Consider the following 18237-nt stretch of genomic DNA (forward strand, 5'->3'; position numbering starts at 1 on the left):
GGACTTCCCTGATGGTCCAGTGGCTAAGATTCTGAGCTCCCAATGCAGGGGGCCTGGGTTCGATCCCTGGTCAGGGAACTAGATCCCAGATGCTGCAACTAAGACCTGGCACAGCCAAATAAATGAATAAATATTAAGAAGAAAAAAAAAATCTGTGCTGGAGAGAACTGCCAGCACCTTGCCAACACTGGGCTCTCTGCATCTCCCCACCACCCTGTCAGTAGCACAGGGGCTCAAGACCCTTCTCCTGTCCCTTCTCCACGCTGAAGCCACAGAAAGCCTTCTATTTTATTTTTTTAATTTGAGGATAATTGCTTTACAATGTTGTGGTGGTCTTTGCTGTACATCAAATCAGTCATAATTATATATATAAAACCCCTCCCTCTTGAGCCTCCTCCTGCATCCCGCCCATTCCACCCCTCTACACAGAGATCCCTTTAGACTAGCACACTGGAGCAAGCCACTCCTTTCTTGGAAATCCTTCAGTGACCCACCCTTTTAGGACACCAGAGTGAGTGGGCCCATCATCTGCTTCTCTGGCCTCACTGCTCTGCCTGGGCTTCCCTTGGTCACATGACTCTCTGATGCTCAGACCTTCCAGGCTCTGGTCAACAGTACTCTTCTTGGCCTCACCAAAACTTAGCACTCGTGAAAGTTGCTCAGTCATGTCCGACTCTTTTCAACCCCATGGACTATATAGTCCATGGAATTCTCCAGGCCAGAGTACTGGAGTGGGGAGCCTTTTCTCCAGGGGATCTTCCCAACCCAGGGATCGAACCCAGGTCTCCCGCATTACAGGTGGATTCTTTACCAGTTGTGTCACCTTAAATAGTGCACCTTCCCCGAGGTGCTCTGTAATTCCCAGTGTGAATTAGCCCAGTACATTCTGTGGAAGCCCTGCCCTTTTCCTCCCCATCCTGCACAGGCTGTTACATCATTAGTTTATCAAGTCCTGGAGGGGAGGGATGGGTCTGTCTAGTCCCCACTGACTCCCCCAGTGGCTGACAGAGAACCCAGAATAAAGGATTAGTCAACGAAAGCACAAGAAAGCAAGAGGCCCCTCTTCCCTCCTCATTTACAGGTCTCTCCCCTGCTTGGGGATTCACGAGGTCCCATAATGCACACAGAGCAGCAGGCTGACTTCACCCGCTCTGCCCTCCTCCCTCTGAGCGCACTGTCTCCTTCTTAGGACCGGATTATTTTGGGATCCAACAGCGCCTACCTTTACATTGGGTTTCCTTCCGAGCGAGGCAGTGAGGACTTGAGCAGATTTGATTATGACTTTTTCCAGCTGGAGAGAGCGGCTGCTGAGGGAGTGAGCACTGACAAGCTCGGTGAGCAGCCCAGGCCAGGCTTCTGGCATTTTCCATGGGTGGATGTAAAAGCAGTGTTTTCCCTTGTGTGCAATCCTGCTTTCCTTAAGAAAATAATCTTTGTGTCAAAATACAATGTTTAGAAGATTAAAGTATGATTTTCATAGAGTAAGCACAGGTGGAAGATTTATTTAATTCATAAAATTAATTATGAGGGTAAAGATGCTGATGTAGGTTCAATCCCTGGGTTGGGAAGATCCCCTGGAGGAGGGCATGGCAATGCATGGAGAATTGAAGGATGCTCCAATATTCTTGCCTGGAGAATCCCGTAGACAGAGCAACCTGATGGGCTACAGTCCATGGGGTCGCAAAGTCAGACATGACTGAGCATCCTTAAACACTTCATTGTGTTACTCCTAAGGAAAAGGACTTTCTCTTAATAACTACAGTACAATTCTCAATATCAGAAAATTAACATTGATACTATTATTTAATCTATGAATTCCATGCATATTTACCTAATTGTTTCAAAAACCTCCCTTATAAAAAATTGGGATACAGGGTCCAATCCAGGACCACATTTAGTTGTCACGTCTCTTTGGTCTCCTTAAATCTGGAACAAGTCACCAGGTCTGTTTTTGTCTTTCATGACCTTGACATTTTTGAAGAGTAAAGACCATTTTTTTAGGTTTTTAGGATGCTTCCCCATGATTGGATTGAGGTGATAGGTTTTCGGCAGGAATGCCAGCAAAGTGATGCTGTGTCCTCTGTGCCTCACAGCAGACACACTTGGTGTCAGTTTGTCCATCTTTGGTGGCGTTAATTGTGATCACTTGGTTAAGGTGGTGTCTACCAGGTTTCTCCATCGTAAAATGAGTTATCCTGAGGCAAGAGGTAAATGCCGCCCCAGAGTTAAGTGACTGGAGATTCACTCCCTGTGGATCAAAGCTCCAGGAGAGAATAACAGGACAATTAAGAGAGGAGGCGGGACCCTGCCCAGACCACATATTTCTCATTCTCGAAGTCAGAAGACTTCCTTGACCAAACATGCGCAGAAAGGCTCCTTAAAGTTTCAAACGGGAGTGACCTTTTGCCTTCAATCTTTCCCAGCACTATCCACATGTACTGTACTCTTTTTCCTTCCTGATAAATACTTTACTTACTTCCCTGCTGCTGCTGCTGCTGCTGCTGCTAAGTCGCTGCAGCCCACCAGGCTCCCCTGTCCTTGGGATTCTCCAGGCAAGAACATTTTTCTGTCTTTGTGGGAATTCTCCTGAAAAGCTGAAGGGCCAGGGGCCTGCTCACTGTCCTCTGGTCTAGTGGCGAGGATTTGGTGCTCTCACTGCCACAACCCCACAACCCCACTTCAATCTCTGGTGGGGGAACTGAAGCTCCGCTTCCAGCCGCTGCAGGCTGAGGCCACCTGAGAGCAATCCTATCTTTTCAATTAATATTTTATGGGGAGAGACTTTGATATGTAGATATCCTATACCTCATTACAATTTCATCCACTAGTTTTATCATCCTTTGATCATTGGATAATCAGTATGGATTTTTGTCAAATGGTGAATTCCTAGCTTCACAATTTCCTCTACCTATATTTGAAAAAACAAAAAGGTACTATAAGAAATGTTTTATCTGTTGATTTGTTTATTCATTTAGTTATATCAGTGTGGTCTCAGAGTCCTGTTTTAGTCAATAAGTTATCTGTTGCTTTCATAATTCATTTTGATGTGCAAACCATCCCTGTTTTGGTCAGTGGGCACCCCTTCAAGCTGGACTCTGTGTCTCCCGGACGTTCCTCACCAGGCAGTAGCTTACTTTCTGGCATCAAAAATGTTCCAGGTGTGGTCTCTCAGCCCCAGCTCAGGTGTCATTTCCCCCAAGGATCCTGATTCCTTTTGGTAAAGAATGACATTTATAAATCAAGATCTGGAGCTACGTGTGCAAACTGCTACATTAACACATGTGTTCCCCCACACATATTACAGCTTCACCTATTCTGTAAAGCCATAAGTTCATCCTCATATGGCCAATTCCAGTTCAATACCACAGAGTTTATTTTCATTTTCCCTGAATGGGCAAACATAATACATCTGTCAATTTTCCTCCATCTGTTCTCTGGATTCTCTCCCCTCTCACTATCTCAAGCATTTGTCTGTGAAAAGCCCCTTCTCTTTTGCATCACTAAAGGCTCTCCATGAATCATTCCATCACATGCAAACATGCTCCACTATCTTCTGCCATAAAAACAAACTTACAAAGCCCTACCTGGACCCACATCTCCCTTTGTTGTTGTTCAGCTGCTCAGTCGTGTCTGACTCTTTGCGACCCCATGGACTGCAGCATGCCAGGCTTCCCTGTCCATCACCAACTTCCGGAGCTTGCTCGAACTCATGTCCATCGAGCTGATGATGCCATCCAACCACCTCATCCCTCTGTGGTTCCCTTCTCCTGCATTTAATCTTTCCCAGCCTCAGGGCCTTTTCCAATGAGAAAAGACCTCTAGCTACTCTAGCTCCCTCTAGCTCCCTCTCCCTCTAGCTACTGCTGTATTTCAACTCCCCCACAACGACCTGGGAGTCCTTGTCCGCAAGAACACTCAGGAGCTTTGTCATTTCTCTTTGTTCATCTCTTCCCTTGCCTCAGATGGAGGTTCTTGACCACCTTGCTTCCCCTCTCATTCCCAGACCCCAGATCACTCCCCTCAGGGGAGGCTGTGGTGCCAGGGCCCACCTGCTGCCCACCTGCACCCCCAACCCTGCCCAGTCAGGTGAGTATGGGCTCCACCGAGGTCTCTGGCTATGCTGAACTCGCAAAGGTGGAGCATCTCACATGGCGCCTGTGCAAACTTGTCTTCTAAACCCATGAGCAGTGTCGTGGGTGCACCTACATATGTGCAAAATAGATCCTCCCTTTTTCCTGCACCAAAGGTTTCTCTTCAGAATTTTAGCAAAATAAATGGATTTGAAAGTGACCTCTTTGTTCATTGTCTGCAAGTTACTGAACAAAACAAGTCAATAAGACTCTAATACCAAGCCTGGACACCCTATATATTCATTTATTCATTTACAGGGTTGAATTTTCCAGCCCAGGGCTGGCAGCACAGTGAGGTTGAACAAGCCCTGACCCTGGTCAAAGGTGCTTAGCACCAGCAAAGACTGATTCTTCAGCAAGGTGGCTGTTGGGCAATTCTGGGGAGTCAGACCTCAGCACAGGAAATCCCTAAATAACTGAGAGTTCTTGACAGGAGGCAGCACCAGCCAGGGTCTGGCAGGGGGGATTGGCTCACCCATCGTGTCCATGATCCCCTCCTCCAAGCCACCCCAAACAGAAGTAAGGACAAGTTGCTTCTGTGCCAGCTGTGGTTTCAGGAGAAGCCCCCAGACCTTCCTTTAGCCAGCTGTATTATTCTTGGCCCAGCCTCTTCACTGGACAGTCTGGAGCTACCTTGGGTCAAGGACACAGACCAAGACTGAAAATCAGAGGCAGGGAACCTCCTGTCACAATGCTGCCGAGATTCATGGGTTGAGATGAGCAAGGGAGGCAGCAACTTTTCTTCCCCACTTAGTTTTCTTCCTAGTTTTTAAAAAAAATACACGTTCATAAATTTAAAATATAAATATTTGGTGAACAGTTGAATGATTGAATGAAGGAAGCAAAGAGCATGCAAGTTTATTCATGGATGAAAGGTATCCCAGAACCAGTGAGTGACCTCCCCTCCCTCTCCGATCTTTCCTAGGTGCTGTGAACAGTGGGGATGGGAAAGCGGACCCCAGTGTCCTGGCTGTGTTCCAGGACTACGTCAAACTGATGCCACTGGTTGCAGAAGCAAATCAAATGAGCGAAGAGCTGAAAAAGGTAAGTGCAGAAAATGGTAAAATCTCAGCTCTAGAAAGGACCTTAGAGGACAAATTCAACGAGCACCGCTTTCCCACTGCCCCGAATTGGCTTCATGGTGTAGACACGCCAGACCCTCGGGTCTGGAGACGGCAGGTGCTTTGCCCGAGACCCCACAGTGAGCTAGTGACAGGGCCTCAGTCAACACCCCAGGCCTCCCCAGTTCCAGCCTCGAGTCCATTCCTTCTACCTCTGGCCCCCACGGCTCCAGAACCACCAAGATGCCAGACCAATGCTTGCCCACCATGGCCACCCCACCCCAGATTGTCCTTGAGTCCTTCTCTGGGTGCACACACCCTGAAGGCTTCTCTGCCCCAGAGAAGGCCTGGGTTTGGAGTCACTCCCTGGTGACACAGGATCCCAATCATCAGGAAACTTGCACAAGACTCAGTCCCTTTGGTGAGGCTTACACATGAAATAGTTCCAGGATGCTGCTGAGAAATTCTGGGTGCTTTGTCATTTCCCTTGATGGGAATTCCAAGGAGCAAGAGGTGGACCATCTTCTTTCAGAAAGTCCGAGTGTGGAGAGGATGAAAAATAAATTGCAAAGATGGTATGTAAAATTTACATACTGAGAAATATAAAATTACTTAGTGAGAAGTGTTTTTCTTACCAGGGACTTAATATGGAGCTGAAGGTGAAGAATTTAGCTTCGTCAGATTCCAGGGGCTGTGACCTACAAAAAGAGGTCACGGTGAAGGTGACCCATCAAAGGACTCATCAGGTGAGGCTGCCCCTGGGGGCTGGTGTGCGACTCCACAAGGGGTTTCTGAGGAGGTTTCCTAGGGATACAGGTTAGTTTTACCTGCTACAGCCTGTGGAGCTCCAGCAAAGGGGCAAGATAGGCTCCAAGTATGAGTGGGATTCTGGGGGACCGACTCTGGGGAGAGGAGGACCCTCCGAGGCTCCAAGTATGAGTGGGATTCTGGGGGACCGACTCTGGGGAGAGGAGGACCCTCTGAGTTTCCTCTTCTGGTTCCTCTATCGCACACAACACTGAGACCTGGGATCTTTCCCACCTGCAGGCAGTGAAAACTTTCTATTTATTTTTATCATGACTCCAAAGTTTTAGTACCCGAAGGGAGCCTGAACACCAGCTGAAAATGGTGTTCGTGTGAGTGCCCGAGAGAGAGGGCTACCGTTTTGAGCAATGAGAAAACGCACACTTTCATTAAGACTCCAGAAGGTGGGCTTTCCTGGTGGTCTGGTGGTAAAGAATCTGCCTGCCAATGCAGGTGTTGTTGTTCAGTTGCGCAGTTGTGTCCAATTCTTTGCGACCCCGTGGACTGCAGCACACCAGGCTTCCTTGTCCTTCACCATCTCTTGGAGCTTGCTCAAACTTGTATCCATTGATACAGTGATGCCATCCAACCATCTCATCCTCTGTCGTCCCCTTCTCCTCCTGCCCTCAATCTTTCTCAGCATCAGGGTCTTTTCCAATGAGTCGGCTCTTCGCATCAGGTGGCCAAGTACTACAGCTTCAGCTTCAGCATCAGTCCTTCCAATGAATATTCAGTGTTTATTTCCTTTAGGATTGACTGGTTTGCTCCCCTTGTAGTCCAAATGCAGGGGACATGGGTTTGATTCCTGGTCCAGGAAGATCCCAAGTGCCTCAGGCAACTAAGCCCATGTGCCACAACTACTGAAGCCCACGCGCCCTAGAGTCTGTGCTCCTCAACAAGAGAAGTCACCACGACGAGAAGCCTGTGCACCAAAGCCAGGGAGGAGCCCCTGCTCTTGGCAACAAGAGAAAAGTTTGAGCAGCAATGAAGTTCTTTGAGCATCTTTTATTTGCTGACAAAGGTCCATATAGTCAAAGCAATGGTTTTTCCGGTAGTTATGCATGGATATGAAAGTTGGACCATAAAGAAGGCTGAGTGTGGAAGAATTGATGCTTTTGAACTGTAGTGCTGAAAAAGACTTTTAAGAGTCCCTTGGGCAGAAAGGAGATCAAACCAGTCAATCCTAAAGGAAATTAACCCTGAGTATTCACTGGAAGAACTAATGCTGAAGCTCCAATACTTTGGTCACCTGACGCGTAGAGCTGACTCATTAGAAAAGACCCTGATGCTGGGAAAGATTGAAGGCAGGAGGAGAAGGGGACAACGGAGGATGAAATGGTTGGATGGCATCACTGACTGAATGGACACAAGTTTGAGGAAGCTCTGAAAGATGGTGATGGACAGTGAAGCCTGGCGTGCTGCAGTCCACGGGGTTGCAAAGAGTTGGACATGACTGAGAGACTGAGCAACATGATCGTTACTTATAATTCTATATTGGGTAGCTTGCTTATCTCCACCTCACTTTGTTCTTGTTTTTTTTTTTTTTTTTTTAAATCTTATTCCCTTATTTGGAACATATTTCTTTATTGCCTTATCTTGACTAATTTTCTGTTTTATTTCAATGTGTCTGGTAGGTTGGTTACATCTCCCAATCTTGGAGAAGTGGCCTTTTGTAGGAGATATCCTATGTGTCCCAGAAGTGCCCTCCCCTCTGGTCTCCAGAGCTGTATGCTCTAGGGGTGCCTCTCTCATGGGCTGTGTGGGCCCTTCTGTTGTAGTGGGATGACTACTGTGGGTGGTCTGGTAGGCATGGCTGCCTCCTGGTCTAGTTGGTTTCTAGGGCCTGCTTTTTGGAGGTTGCCAGCCACTTGTGGTTGGGGCTGGCTAATGAAGTGGCTGGCTGTGGAGCCCCAGGGGTCCTGGGCTAGTCCTGCCCCATTGATGAATGGAATGGAGCTGGGTTCTGTTTGCAGGGCTAGGGGTCTCGGTGTTACTATTGCCTGTGGGTGGGTGAGGCCGGTTCCTGACATGGCTTCCAGTGGGACCTAGGGTGTCCCATTGCTGGTGTCAGCCCACTGGTGAGTGGAGCTGGATCCTGAGGCAGCTCTTGAGATGCCCAAGTTTCTCAGAGCTGCCATGGGCTTGCTGGTGGGCTGGGTTGAGGCTTGTGGGGTCTCAGGGCTAGTGCTGGCCTGCTGGTGAAGCCAGGTCTTAGGTCTCTGGCTGCAGAGTCCTGCAGGTCCTGGAGTTGCTGTGGACCTACTGGTGGGTGAGGCTGTGTCCTGCAGGCTCTGGCTGCATGGTCCTGCGGGACCTAGAGATGGTTTTGATGCACTACTAGGAAGGGCTGGGGCCTGGGCCCTCTGGTGGATGGGGCTGGCTCCCCTGGCAGCTGGGGGTTCAGGGGCTCCTTAGCAAACAGCCCACTGGTGGTTGGGGCTGTACCCCTGCCACTGCCTGCTTGGCCTGAGGTAACCCAGGACTGGTGCTGACTAGCTGGTGGGCAGGGCCAGATCCCAGGCCTAATAAACTAGAGGGAAGACTCAAACCAGTGCTTGTCAGCACTTGTATCCTCTTGGTAGAACAACCCTCTGCGCCCTTCCCAAGGCTTCCATCAGCATCTGTGTCCCCCAGGGGAGCTCCAGTTGCCTCTTGTGTCTCCAGGTGGTTCTCCAAGATCAGCCAGGGGATCTGACCCAGGCATATTTCAAATTACTACCTCTGTACTGGATTTTGGAGCATGTGAGATTTTGCATGAGTGCTTTAAGACTAACCCTGATGGTTCAGACAGTAAAGAATCTGCCTGCAATGCAGGAGACCCAGGTTCGATCCCGGGAATGGAGAAGGGAATGGCAACCCACTCCAGTATTCTTGCCTGGAGAATTCCATGGACAAAGGAGCCTGGCGGGCTATAGTTCAAAGAGTCAGACACGACTGAGCGACTAACACTTTCACTTTAAGAGTGAAGTCTACATTTCCCACAGCCCTCTAACTCTCCTGAAAATAAACCCGGCTTGGCCTTCAAAGACAAAGGAAGCTGGTCTTCCCAGTGCAGGACTCCTAAGCCAGGGTGCTGGATGTGGGGCTCAGACCCCTCACTCCTTGGCGAGAAGCTCCGTAATGGTAATCATCTTCCTGTTTGTGAGTTGCCCACCTTGGGGTGGGTCTTGATTATGTTGTGTCTCTGCCCCTCCTACCCATCCTCTTGTGGTTCCCTCTTTATATCTTCAGTTGCAAGGGATCCTTTCTGCTAATCTTCAGTTCTTCCTCGCCAACAACTGCTCTGTAAATAGTTTTAATTTTGGCATGCTGAAGGGAGGAGGCAAGCTCAGGACCTTCCTACTTCTCCATGGTGGCCACGCCTCCTGGTAACCACTTCTGATGTGGCAATTATCATTAAGCAATTTTCTGCCTACCTGGAATTCTTCTTATTTTGGCTTATGCTTTTGTCCACTCTCTCAGTAATCACTGTTGGTACGTGGCCCTGTCCCTCACTTACTGAGGGGACAGACCAGTGCCAGGCTCTTTTCCTGGATTTTCTGCTCACTAGGTGTGAGCACACCAATTTATTATCTTCTAGTTCAGTAGGTTAAAAGCCCAACACAGGACTTCTCTAGTTGTGTGCCGGGGACCAGCCCCGGCTGATCCAGGGTATTCGAAGGAGAGACGGCGTAGGCGAAGATCAGGAAACAATTGCTTAATTAAACGTTAATTAAGGATATAAAGAGTAATAGAACGAGGATAGCTCAGTGAAGAAATTCAGTGGAGAAAAGAGGCTGAAATAAGGATAGCTCAGTGAGGAAATTCAGTGGAGAAAAGAGGCTGAATAATTCAGCCAGAAGGTAAGAGAAAGAACGACATGGTGAGACCAAGTTTCGGTGAACAAGGCCCCGCACTTTATTTTCCAAAGTAGTTTTTATACCTTAAGTTATGCATAGAGGATAATGGGGGAAGGGGTAGAGTCAGGCAGCAAGCCAGGCTTTCTTCCTGCAAACTTATCATATGCAAAAGCTTAGGTGATTTGCATCATCTTCTGGCCCGGAGACCTGTTAACATTTTAAGACCTTTTCTTCAGAAAACTTATTTTTCTCTAAAGGTGATTGGTCAGGAGCCACCCTCCAAAAGCATTAGATAAAGTTGCATTCCTACAGAGCAAAGGTGTGGTGGGCTACAACAAGAAAAAGAATTAACTCAAGGCTCCCAGGTTACAAACATTAAAGCTACTATTTACACCAACTATATTAATCAATACACTGCCAGGGACACAGCAGGTAAGGGATATGGAGACTTAGCAGCAAACATTGGCCCAACAAGTGAAAATCCCTTCACCAATACAATTTCTAATCAATCTTTTAACTACTCAAAAGAATCTGTGTTTACACAGTTTAGAACATCTCCTGCCTCTCACAGTTGGGAGGCTCTGAGCAATCACATGTGGCCGGAAAAACCTATTCAGGCAGGCTAGAGGATTTCCAAAGGAGTTTGTAGGTTAAACACTGTCACACCCAGGAATTATTAACTGGAGCTGTAAGCTAACTTTTTTCAGAGAGGTAGTGGGGGACAGCCCCCCGTAAAGTCAGAGGTGTAGGTGAAAGCACAAAGCAGAAAGTAGGCAGACTCTGGTTTTGGGGGTATATGCTCGAGAATTTCCAGGGGGACTCCTGAAGCTCGATCCCGCCTTTGCATATGCCAAGCCTCCTTCCTCATGACCTTTGTCATGGGCGGAGTTCCTCACACTGGCTACCTGCAGTGATAGAATTCCAGTTGAGCTATTCCAGATCCTGAAAGATGATGCTGTGGAAAGTGCTGCACTCAATATGCAATATGCACTCAGTATGCAATATGCCGGCTCCCGGCAGTTGTGCAGTGGATAAGTTTGCCTGCCACTGTGGGGGACAAAGGTTTGATCCCTGGACTGGGGAGATTCCATATGCTGCGGAGCAATGAAGCCCATGTGCCACAACTAGAGCCCAGGAGCTGCAACTCCTGAGCCTGTGTGCTGCAACTGTGTGAAGCCCACATGCCTAGAGCCTGTGCTCCGCAACAAGAAAAGTCACTGCTATGAGAAGCCCATGCATCGCAATGAAGAGTAGCCCCGCTCAGCACAATTAGAGAAGGTCCACACAAAGAAAGCCCAGCACAAACAAAAATAAATAGAAGAAATAAATGAATTTGTAAAAAGCGCAACACAGATGTTGCTGGGTTGAAAGCAAAGTATCAGGAGGGATGTTTTGCTCTCTGGAGGCTTGAGGGGAGAATACGTTTTGTTGCTTTTTCAAGCTTTTAGAGCCACTTACATTCCTTGGGTCATGGTCATCTTCAAAGTTATCCACATAGCATCCCTGACCCTGCTTCTGTTGCCATCTCTCTTTCTCTGACCCTCTCTTTTGCCTCCCTCTTCTACCTTTAAGGCCCATGTGATTACACTGGGTCCATCTGGATAATGCAAGCTAATCTCCCTATGTTAAGGTCGGCTGATAAGCAAATTTAATTCCTCTTTGCCATGTAAGATAATATATTCCCAGGTTCCAGAGACTGGGACAAGAATATCTCTGAAGGTCTTTCTTCTGTATACCACAAGCTCAAACTTTCATTTCTCCTGGGAAAGTGTTTTCTAAGTCCATCATTTCCTCTAAGTCATTTCCTGGGATCCAGCAAAGCTGAAGTAGACAGGTCAGCAATGAATGTAGTGCTCTTGAAGTTCCCTCACCTAAGCTGAGTTTGATGAGACTGTCATTGGTCTTGGGTACCCAAAACCCAACCCATCAGAGAGAGCATGCTGGGAAAACCATAGAAATGAATTGTTAGAGCAGCAGATGGAATCAAATATTGATGATGTACCTTTGTGTTTCCAGGTGTGGATTTGGTCAAAAGCCAAATTTATCAATAGGAAATTCCTAATGGAGGAACTTTACCAGCGTTTTCTTGATGGAGAAGACAGCCAGGTAGCCCAGGAAGATGACCCTTTCTGGGATCCTGTCGAAGTTGTTCACCTGGGCTCCGCTCACATCTGGCTCCAATCTCTTGCCTACTGCATGAAGTTCGAGGAACAAGTGGAATTTCTGAACTGTGACGGGCTGGAAGAGGCAGTGTTGCACATCCACATAAAGCCCTGCTCCCCGACAGGACAGTGGGTATCTCTGCCACCCCCTTGTTTAGTTCTGGGTCACACAGAAAACTCACAGCAAGCCTGAGTTCTCCTGGAAGGGGAGAACTTGGTACCCTGAAGAGGTCACTCCTGAGACAAACAAATGAGCTCGTTCATTCATAATCTGGCCTCATCATATCTGATTTTGCCAAGGCAGCCAAATCAGCTGACCTGGACTATTTAAAACTGCACATCCAGCAGTCTTTGAGCAGCTCACACTGCCCTAAAGGACCAAATGAATGAGAATACCCTGCAGAGGCAGGACTGTAGTAGAAGGAAACACGGACACAAGCCCAGTGATCTGGGTCTGTAGAGAAGCCAAGGGTGCCACAGAACCTTCCACCCTCCCCGCCCTTCCTGGCGCCTGTGAGGTCTGGGACCCACCACACACATTTGTTCTTTCCAGCATTAGTCCTCAGCCCTGCTGACCAGGCCCAAGTGCCAGAAGCAGGAAGCTGATTTTGTAGCTCACCCTGCCTCCCTGGACAGGCTCTGTTAATTTCTTTGTTCCTTTTCTCAAGGAAGGAACTGTGGTATCTTTGTTTCCTTATGTGGCCCCATTCTGAGCTGTTATCTGATCTTCGTGCTAACTCCACTGTATAACCTTTACTGTCCCCTCGGGTTGTCTCTGGGGCTTCCCTGGCTCAGATAGTAAAGAATCCACCTGCAATGCAGCAGACATGGGTTCGATCCCTGAGTCAAGAAGACCCCCTGGAGAAGGGAATGGCAACCCACTCCAGTATTCTTGCCTGGAAAATTCCATGGACAGAGGACCCTGGCGGGCTACAGTCCACGGGGTCACATAGAGTCGGACACAACTGAGAGATTTACACACACACAGAGGTTGTCTTCCTGTTTCCTCTCTTTGGGCCAAAGGCAGTTGAGAGAGTTTTTACAAAGCTAACACCTCTTAGCAATTCTAAGTAAAGAGGCCAGCAGGAGGCCTGGTCTGGGTGCCAGTGTCCTCAGAGGCTAGCCGATGCAAGCTTTTTGTCTTTCTGAAGAGGAGAGTCAACAAGTGAGCAACAAAACTGCCAAGTCTTGTGACTAAAAGACTAAGATGACCAGTGCCTCGCTGTCTTTATTGGAACTCTAAGTAACTTCCTGGGCATTTTGCTACCCCAGGCTCCTAGGCTGCCCGATGGTTGTATTTCTCACTCTGAATTAGTGAAGTGGCATTATAGTTTACAGGTTTCAATCTCTGTGAGCTCACTTGATGTGAGAGAAGTACCCTGCTGGAAAGCTGTCCAAACTGGTTTCTGAGCCTGTGGGCCTGGAGTTGACTCTGGACTGTGAAGGGTTCACAAGGAGAATGACACCTGAAGAGGCTGCCTGTGGCCAGCCAGCTGGCTTTCTCTAGGTGGCAGGCCCTCTGCCCACTGGGGAATCTACCTAAATCTTCAATGGCAGTTTGGCATCCACACCTGGGTGCATTTATTGCAAGAAGCTGTTATATTCCTGTCTCCTCTTTGAGAAAGTCCGTATCTTGAAGTACAAGAGCACAGTGGGCTCTTGTGATATGTCTCTTGAATGAATGAATTCTACAGCTGGTAATATTACCCATCCTTCCTTCAGAGAATTTAGCTGTCTCTTAGGGCTTCCCTGGTGGCTCAGATTGCAAAGAATCCACCTGTAATGCTGCAGGAGACCCGGCTTCGATTCCTGGGTCAGGATCCCTGGAGAAGGGAATGGCAACCCACTCCAGTATTCTTGCCTAGAGAATTCCATGGACAGAGGAGCCTGCCCGGCTGCAGTCCATGGGGTCACAAAGAGTCCACCACGACTGAGTGGCTGGCACACACAAGGCGTCTATGTAATCTTCACCAACATCAGTCTCTCTTGCTTGGGCCCAGGTTAACCTGTGATCAATGTTTACCTCTTCTGTTTACAGAGCACGTGGTGAGGAAGATGTGGTTACTGACCCAGTGGACCTGCTGGGCAAGAGGATGGATTTCCAGATTCGCCTTGTGCAGTGCCTTGGCACCAAGTGGCTAAAGGAGGATGTGGAGAGGGGTGTTCAGATGGGGTACCAGCCTGCCCCGCCAAGCTGCTGAATGTGAACCACCCGGCCTGTGTGCCCTGGTGGGAGGGAGCCTTTCCTCAAGTTTTAGGAATGAGTTGATCATGACATTTGCTTAAGTTTTTCTGCTTGTTCAACTTCCAAATGACTATTTCCTCCTTCTGCTTAACAGAGGGAGAAGTTCCATGTCCCTCCGGGTCACTGTGTACAGGTCAACATGTGCTGACTCTTCTAAGGGACTGAAGCCAAGAGCCAGGAATTTTAATTATCAGAAAGAGCGTCTAGTGAACCTGTGTTATCAAAGTAGGATGATTGGGTTTATTTTCTTTTTTTAGTTGGAAATAAAAGGACTGTGTGTGATGATATGATAGAGGCACCAGATGTGCTTAAACTAATTGGGTTAAAAGGATACTAAAAGATGAAGCAATAAAGAAGGGAGATTTTGAAGGACAAAAAACAAACCACAAAACAAACTACAGTGGAAAATTAATAACTTTAGATTAAGTAGAAAGTATCAAAATCCTTTTCTTTTTTTGTTAGACTTTTAATAAGTATTATCTATGTAATGATGATATCTATGTTGAATAGCTGAGATGTTGGAGGTGGCAATCAGGAGAATCAACTGTAGGTCATCTTTTATCAACTAAATGGCAACCCACTCCAGTGTTTTTGCCTACAAAAGTCCATGGACAGCAGAGCCTGGCAGGCTACAAGCCATGGGGTTGCAGAATTGGTCACGACTGAGCATGCACCCCTTTATCAACTAAACAAAGCAGGCTACAATTCTTTGGCTTATCTGATACTTTCCTTTAGAAATGTATCCCTTATAGTTTTGAGTTATGTTTTCTGTTCTTTTCTCAGGTACAGAATTTATGATCTTCCAAACACTTTATATACCAAGCCTGTATGGAAAATTGTGAATCCCCAAATTGATGAGACTGTCCAGTTTACAACCTTAAATGCATCTCAGGAGTTTCTGAATTATTTACAGACAAACGCTCTCATTGTTGATTTATGGGGTCTTCAAGGTACCATGCTTACCTCCCCTTTTGCATGGTGCATTCCTCCGTCAGATATCATGTTGTATATCTTAGGGCTGCAGAGGGAGGTTGTCAGGGTCTTGACAGCAGTGGCCAAGAGCTGTCTTCTCCTCAACCTCTGGGTTTCAGTCCACAGTTGACTACATGGTTTAAACCTCCTCACACAACACTGTGAGTGGAGGATGAGACATTTCTTTCCTTGATGGTATCTACTTCACACTACAGAAGGCTGTGCTGAACTGAGCTGCTCTCGGCTGGACCTCATGGTCACAGGTGAAGGCCACATCCTGGTGGACACGAAGAAAATTTCCACAGTGATGGATACAGGTCAGGTGTGTTTATTTAAGTCACATTAAAAATAGATGTCACAGATGACTAAAAAAAAAATCTCAGATAATAGTTGCTTGGGGATCATCAATGTTCCCTCCCGTTAAAAAGCCTCTTTCTTGATTTACTCCTGTGTATCTTGAGGGTCTTAAATCTTGGTTATCGCCCACCCCTCACTGCACCCCATCCAGTTTTCATAACATAGGAACAACGGCCAGTCTCAAAGGATATGCAAATAATGCACACAAGACTAACTCAACTTGTTTCTGTAGAGTACGTCAAACCAGATACCAGAGCTTTATCTGAAGCTGCTCAAGTTAGAACAGGAGACGGAACTGCTCAGAAACATAAACAGAGTCCTCAGAGAGGAAAATGTGCTTCTTAAAGAATCTATTGAGAGAACCAGTTCTAGTCAACAAGGTGAGAGGCCGCTCAAATCTTGGTGTTTAGACTTTCTCTAAACGCCTACATTTGTGATGTGTATTTTCTTTCTAAGAAATGAGCTTTTAAATGAGTTAATATCTTGTTTCAGTTTTTTAAAAAAAGCAGAACATTTTTTCCTTGTAAGATTTCTTTGGATGGGTCCCAATTGGTACCTGATAAATGATGATGTAGTACAATGCCACCAAGATAATTAAATATATAAATATGTGGATAAATAGTTGTTGGTCAGTCACTTAGTCATGTCCGACTCTTTGAGACCCAATGGACTGCAGCATGCCAGGCTTCCCTGTCCTTCACAACTCCCAGAGTTTGCTCAAATTCATGTCCATTGAGTTGGTGATGCCATCCAACCATCTCATCTTCTGCCACCCACTTCTCCTTCTGCCCTCAGTCTTTCCCAGGATCAGAGTCTTTTCCAATGAGTCAGCTCTTCACATCAAGTGGACAAAGTACTGGGGCTTCAGCTTCAGCATTAGCCCTCCCAATGAATATTCAGGGTTTATTTCCTTTAGGATTGACTGATTTGAGATGAACAAATAAATAAACGTTCTCTTATCTTCCACCTTCAGCGCATCAGCCTTCCAGTACCCGAAAGATCACTCGGATGACAGCACAAGGGCCACTAGCCAGAGACATTAATCAAATATGCACCACCCAGCAAGTCAGCTACGATAGAGAATTTGCCAGAGCTCTTAAGGTGTTCTACCAAAGCATAAATGTGGCCAGAGGGCAGTTTCTCAAACTGAGACATTATAAACCTCCTGTGAGTATCCGGCATCCTGGGAGCCAAAGGATTATCTTTCCATTAAATGTAACTCTTGGATAGAAAGCATTTCCTGAGGGTGGGGTGGATGTGTGTTTAAGAAAAAGAGCAGGTCAGGCCGGGAACACTGTGAGTCTGCTGCTTTCTGGCTTCTACCCATCTCTGCTCCCATTTTTCACTTTAGTGTACATCTGGTTGGTTCAAGGAGGCTGTGGCCCCTGCAGGATTGAGATTCCTGCACTTTATGACATATAGAATATCCCAGAAGTGCACGTTTGCTTTATTGTTACAAAACCAAAGAAATATAATTCATCACACTACGATATTATAGGAGAAAAATCATGGTTACTTCAATAGATACCGAAAAAGCATGTGATAAAATTCAGCATCCTCCCACGATAAAAACTCTTAGCAAACTAGGAACAAAACGGACATTTCTTTCTTTTTTTTTTTTTTTTTAATGGACATTTCTTAATCTGATAAAGGCAGTCTTAAACAGACAGGAAGCATAATCTTAATGGTAAATCATAGATGTCAGCTATCTTCACTTTTTTTTGACATTGTACTTTAGGTTCTAGCCAGTGTAGCAAGGGCAGAAACAAAAGGTATAAAGATTGGAAAGGGGGATAAAAAGTAATAGTCATAATAGCAAACATTTATATAACATTTGGGGGCTTCCCAGGCGGCACTAGTGGTAGAGAACCCGCCTACCAATGCAGGTTAGATGTAAGAGACATGGGTTCGATCCTGGGGCAGGAAGATACCCTGGACAAGGGAATGGCTACCCACTCTAGTATCTTGCCTGGGAAATCCCATGGACAGAGGAAACTTGTGGAATATAGTCCAGGAGGTTGCAGAGTTGGACACCACTTGGCAACTAAAAACAACAACATAATACGTACTAAGTGTTTTTATACTTATTGAGTTCTCACAACAACCAGATGGGTGTGTATATGTTAGTCGCTCAGTTATGTCCAACTCTTTGTGACCCCATGGACTGTAGCCTACCAGGCTCCTCTGTCCATGAAATTCTCCAGGCAAGAATACTGGACTGGGTTGCCAATCCCTTCTCCAGGGGACCTTCCCGACACAGGGATTGAACCCGGGTCTCCTGCATTGGCAGGCAGATTCTTTATCACTGAGCCACCAGGGAAGCCCATAAATCAGAATAAAAACTTTAAAAATTGTTGCCATTTATCTAATAAAAGTCAAAGATGCATCTCCCCTCAGTTCAGTTTAGTTCAGTTCAATCGCTCAGTCGTGTCCGACTCTTTGCGACCCCAAAAATCACAGCACGCCAGGCCTCCCTGTCCATCACCAACTCCCGGAGTTCACTCAGACTCGTGTGTATCGAGTCAGTGATGCCATCCAGCCATCTCATCCTCTGTCATCCCCTTCTCTTCCTGCCCCCAATCCCTCCCAGCATCAGAGTCTTTTCCAATGAGTCAACTCTTCGCATGAGGTGGCCAAAGTACTGGAGTTTCAGCTTCAGCATCATTC

The 18237-nt window shown here is 46.9% G+C and overlaps 1 protein-coding gene across 1 annotated transcript in view; it reads left to right on the forward strand.

The window, feature by feature from the left end:
• LOC109570130 (kinesin-like protein KIF28P) overlaps positions 1–18237 on the forward strand; it is an 82369-nt gene that overhangs the window by 55569 nt on the left and 8563 nt on the right. The window contains exons 14-22 of the mRNA XM_070768085.1: positions 1190–1334; positions 5056–5174; positions 5830–5937; positions 11851–12125; positions 14035–14169; positions 15025–15191; positions 15429–15535; positions 15803–15950; positions 16544–16737. Of these exons, the coding sequence (XP_070624186.1) occupies positions 1190–1334; positions 5056–5174; positions 5830–5937; positions 11851–12125; positions 14035–14169; positions 15025–15191; positions 15429–15535; positions 15803–15950; positions 16544–16737 (1398 nt within the window). The remainder of the gene's footprint in view (positions 1–1189; positions 1335–5055; positions 5175–5829; positions 5938–11850; positions 12126–14034; positions 14170–15024; positions 15192–15428; positions 15536–15802; positions 15951–16543; positions 16738–18237) is intronic.

This window comes from Bos indicus, chromosome 16, assembly GCF_029378745.1.
Source record: "Bos indicus isolate NIAB-ARS_2022 breed Sahiwal x Tharparkar chromosome 16, NIAB-ARS_B.indTharparkar_mat_pri_1.0, whole genome shotgun sequence".
Taxonomy (NCBI): Eukaryota; Metazoa; Chordata; class Mammalia; order Artiodactyla; family Bovidae; genus Bos; species Bos indicus.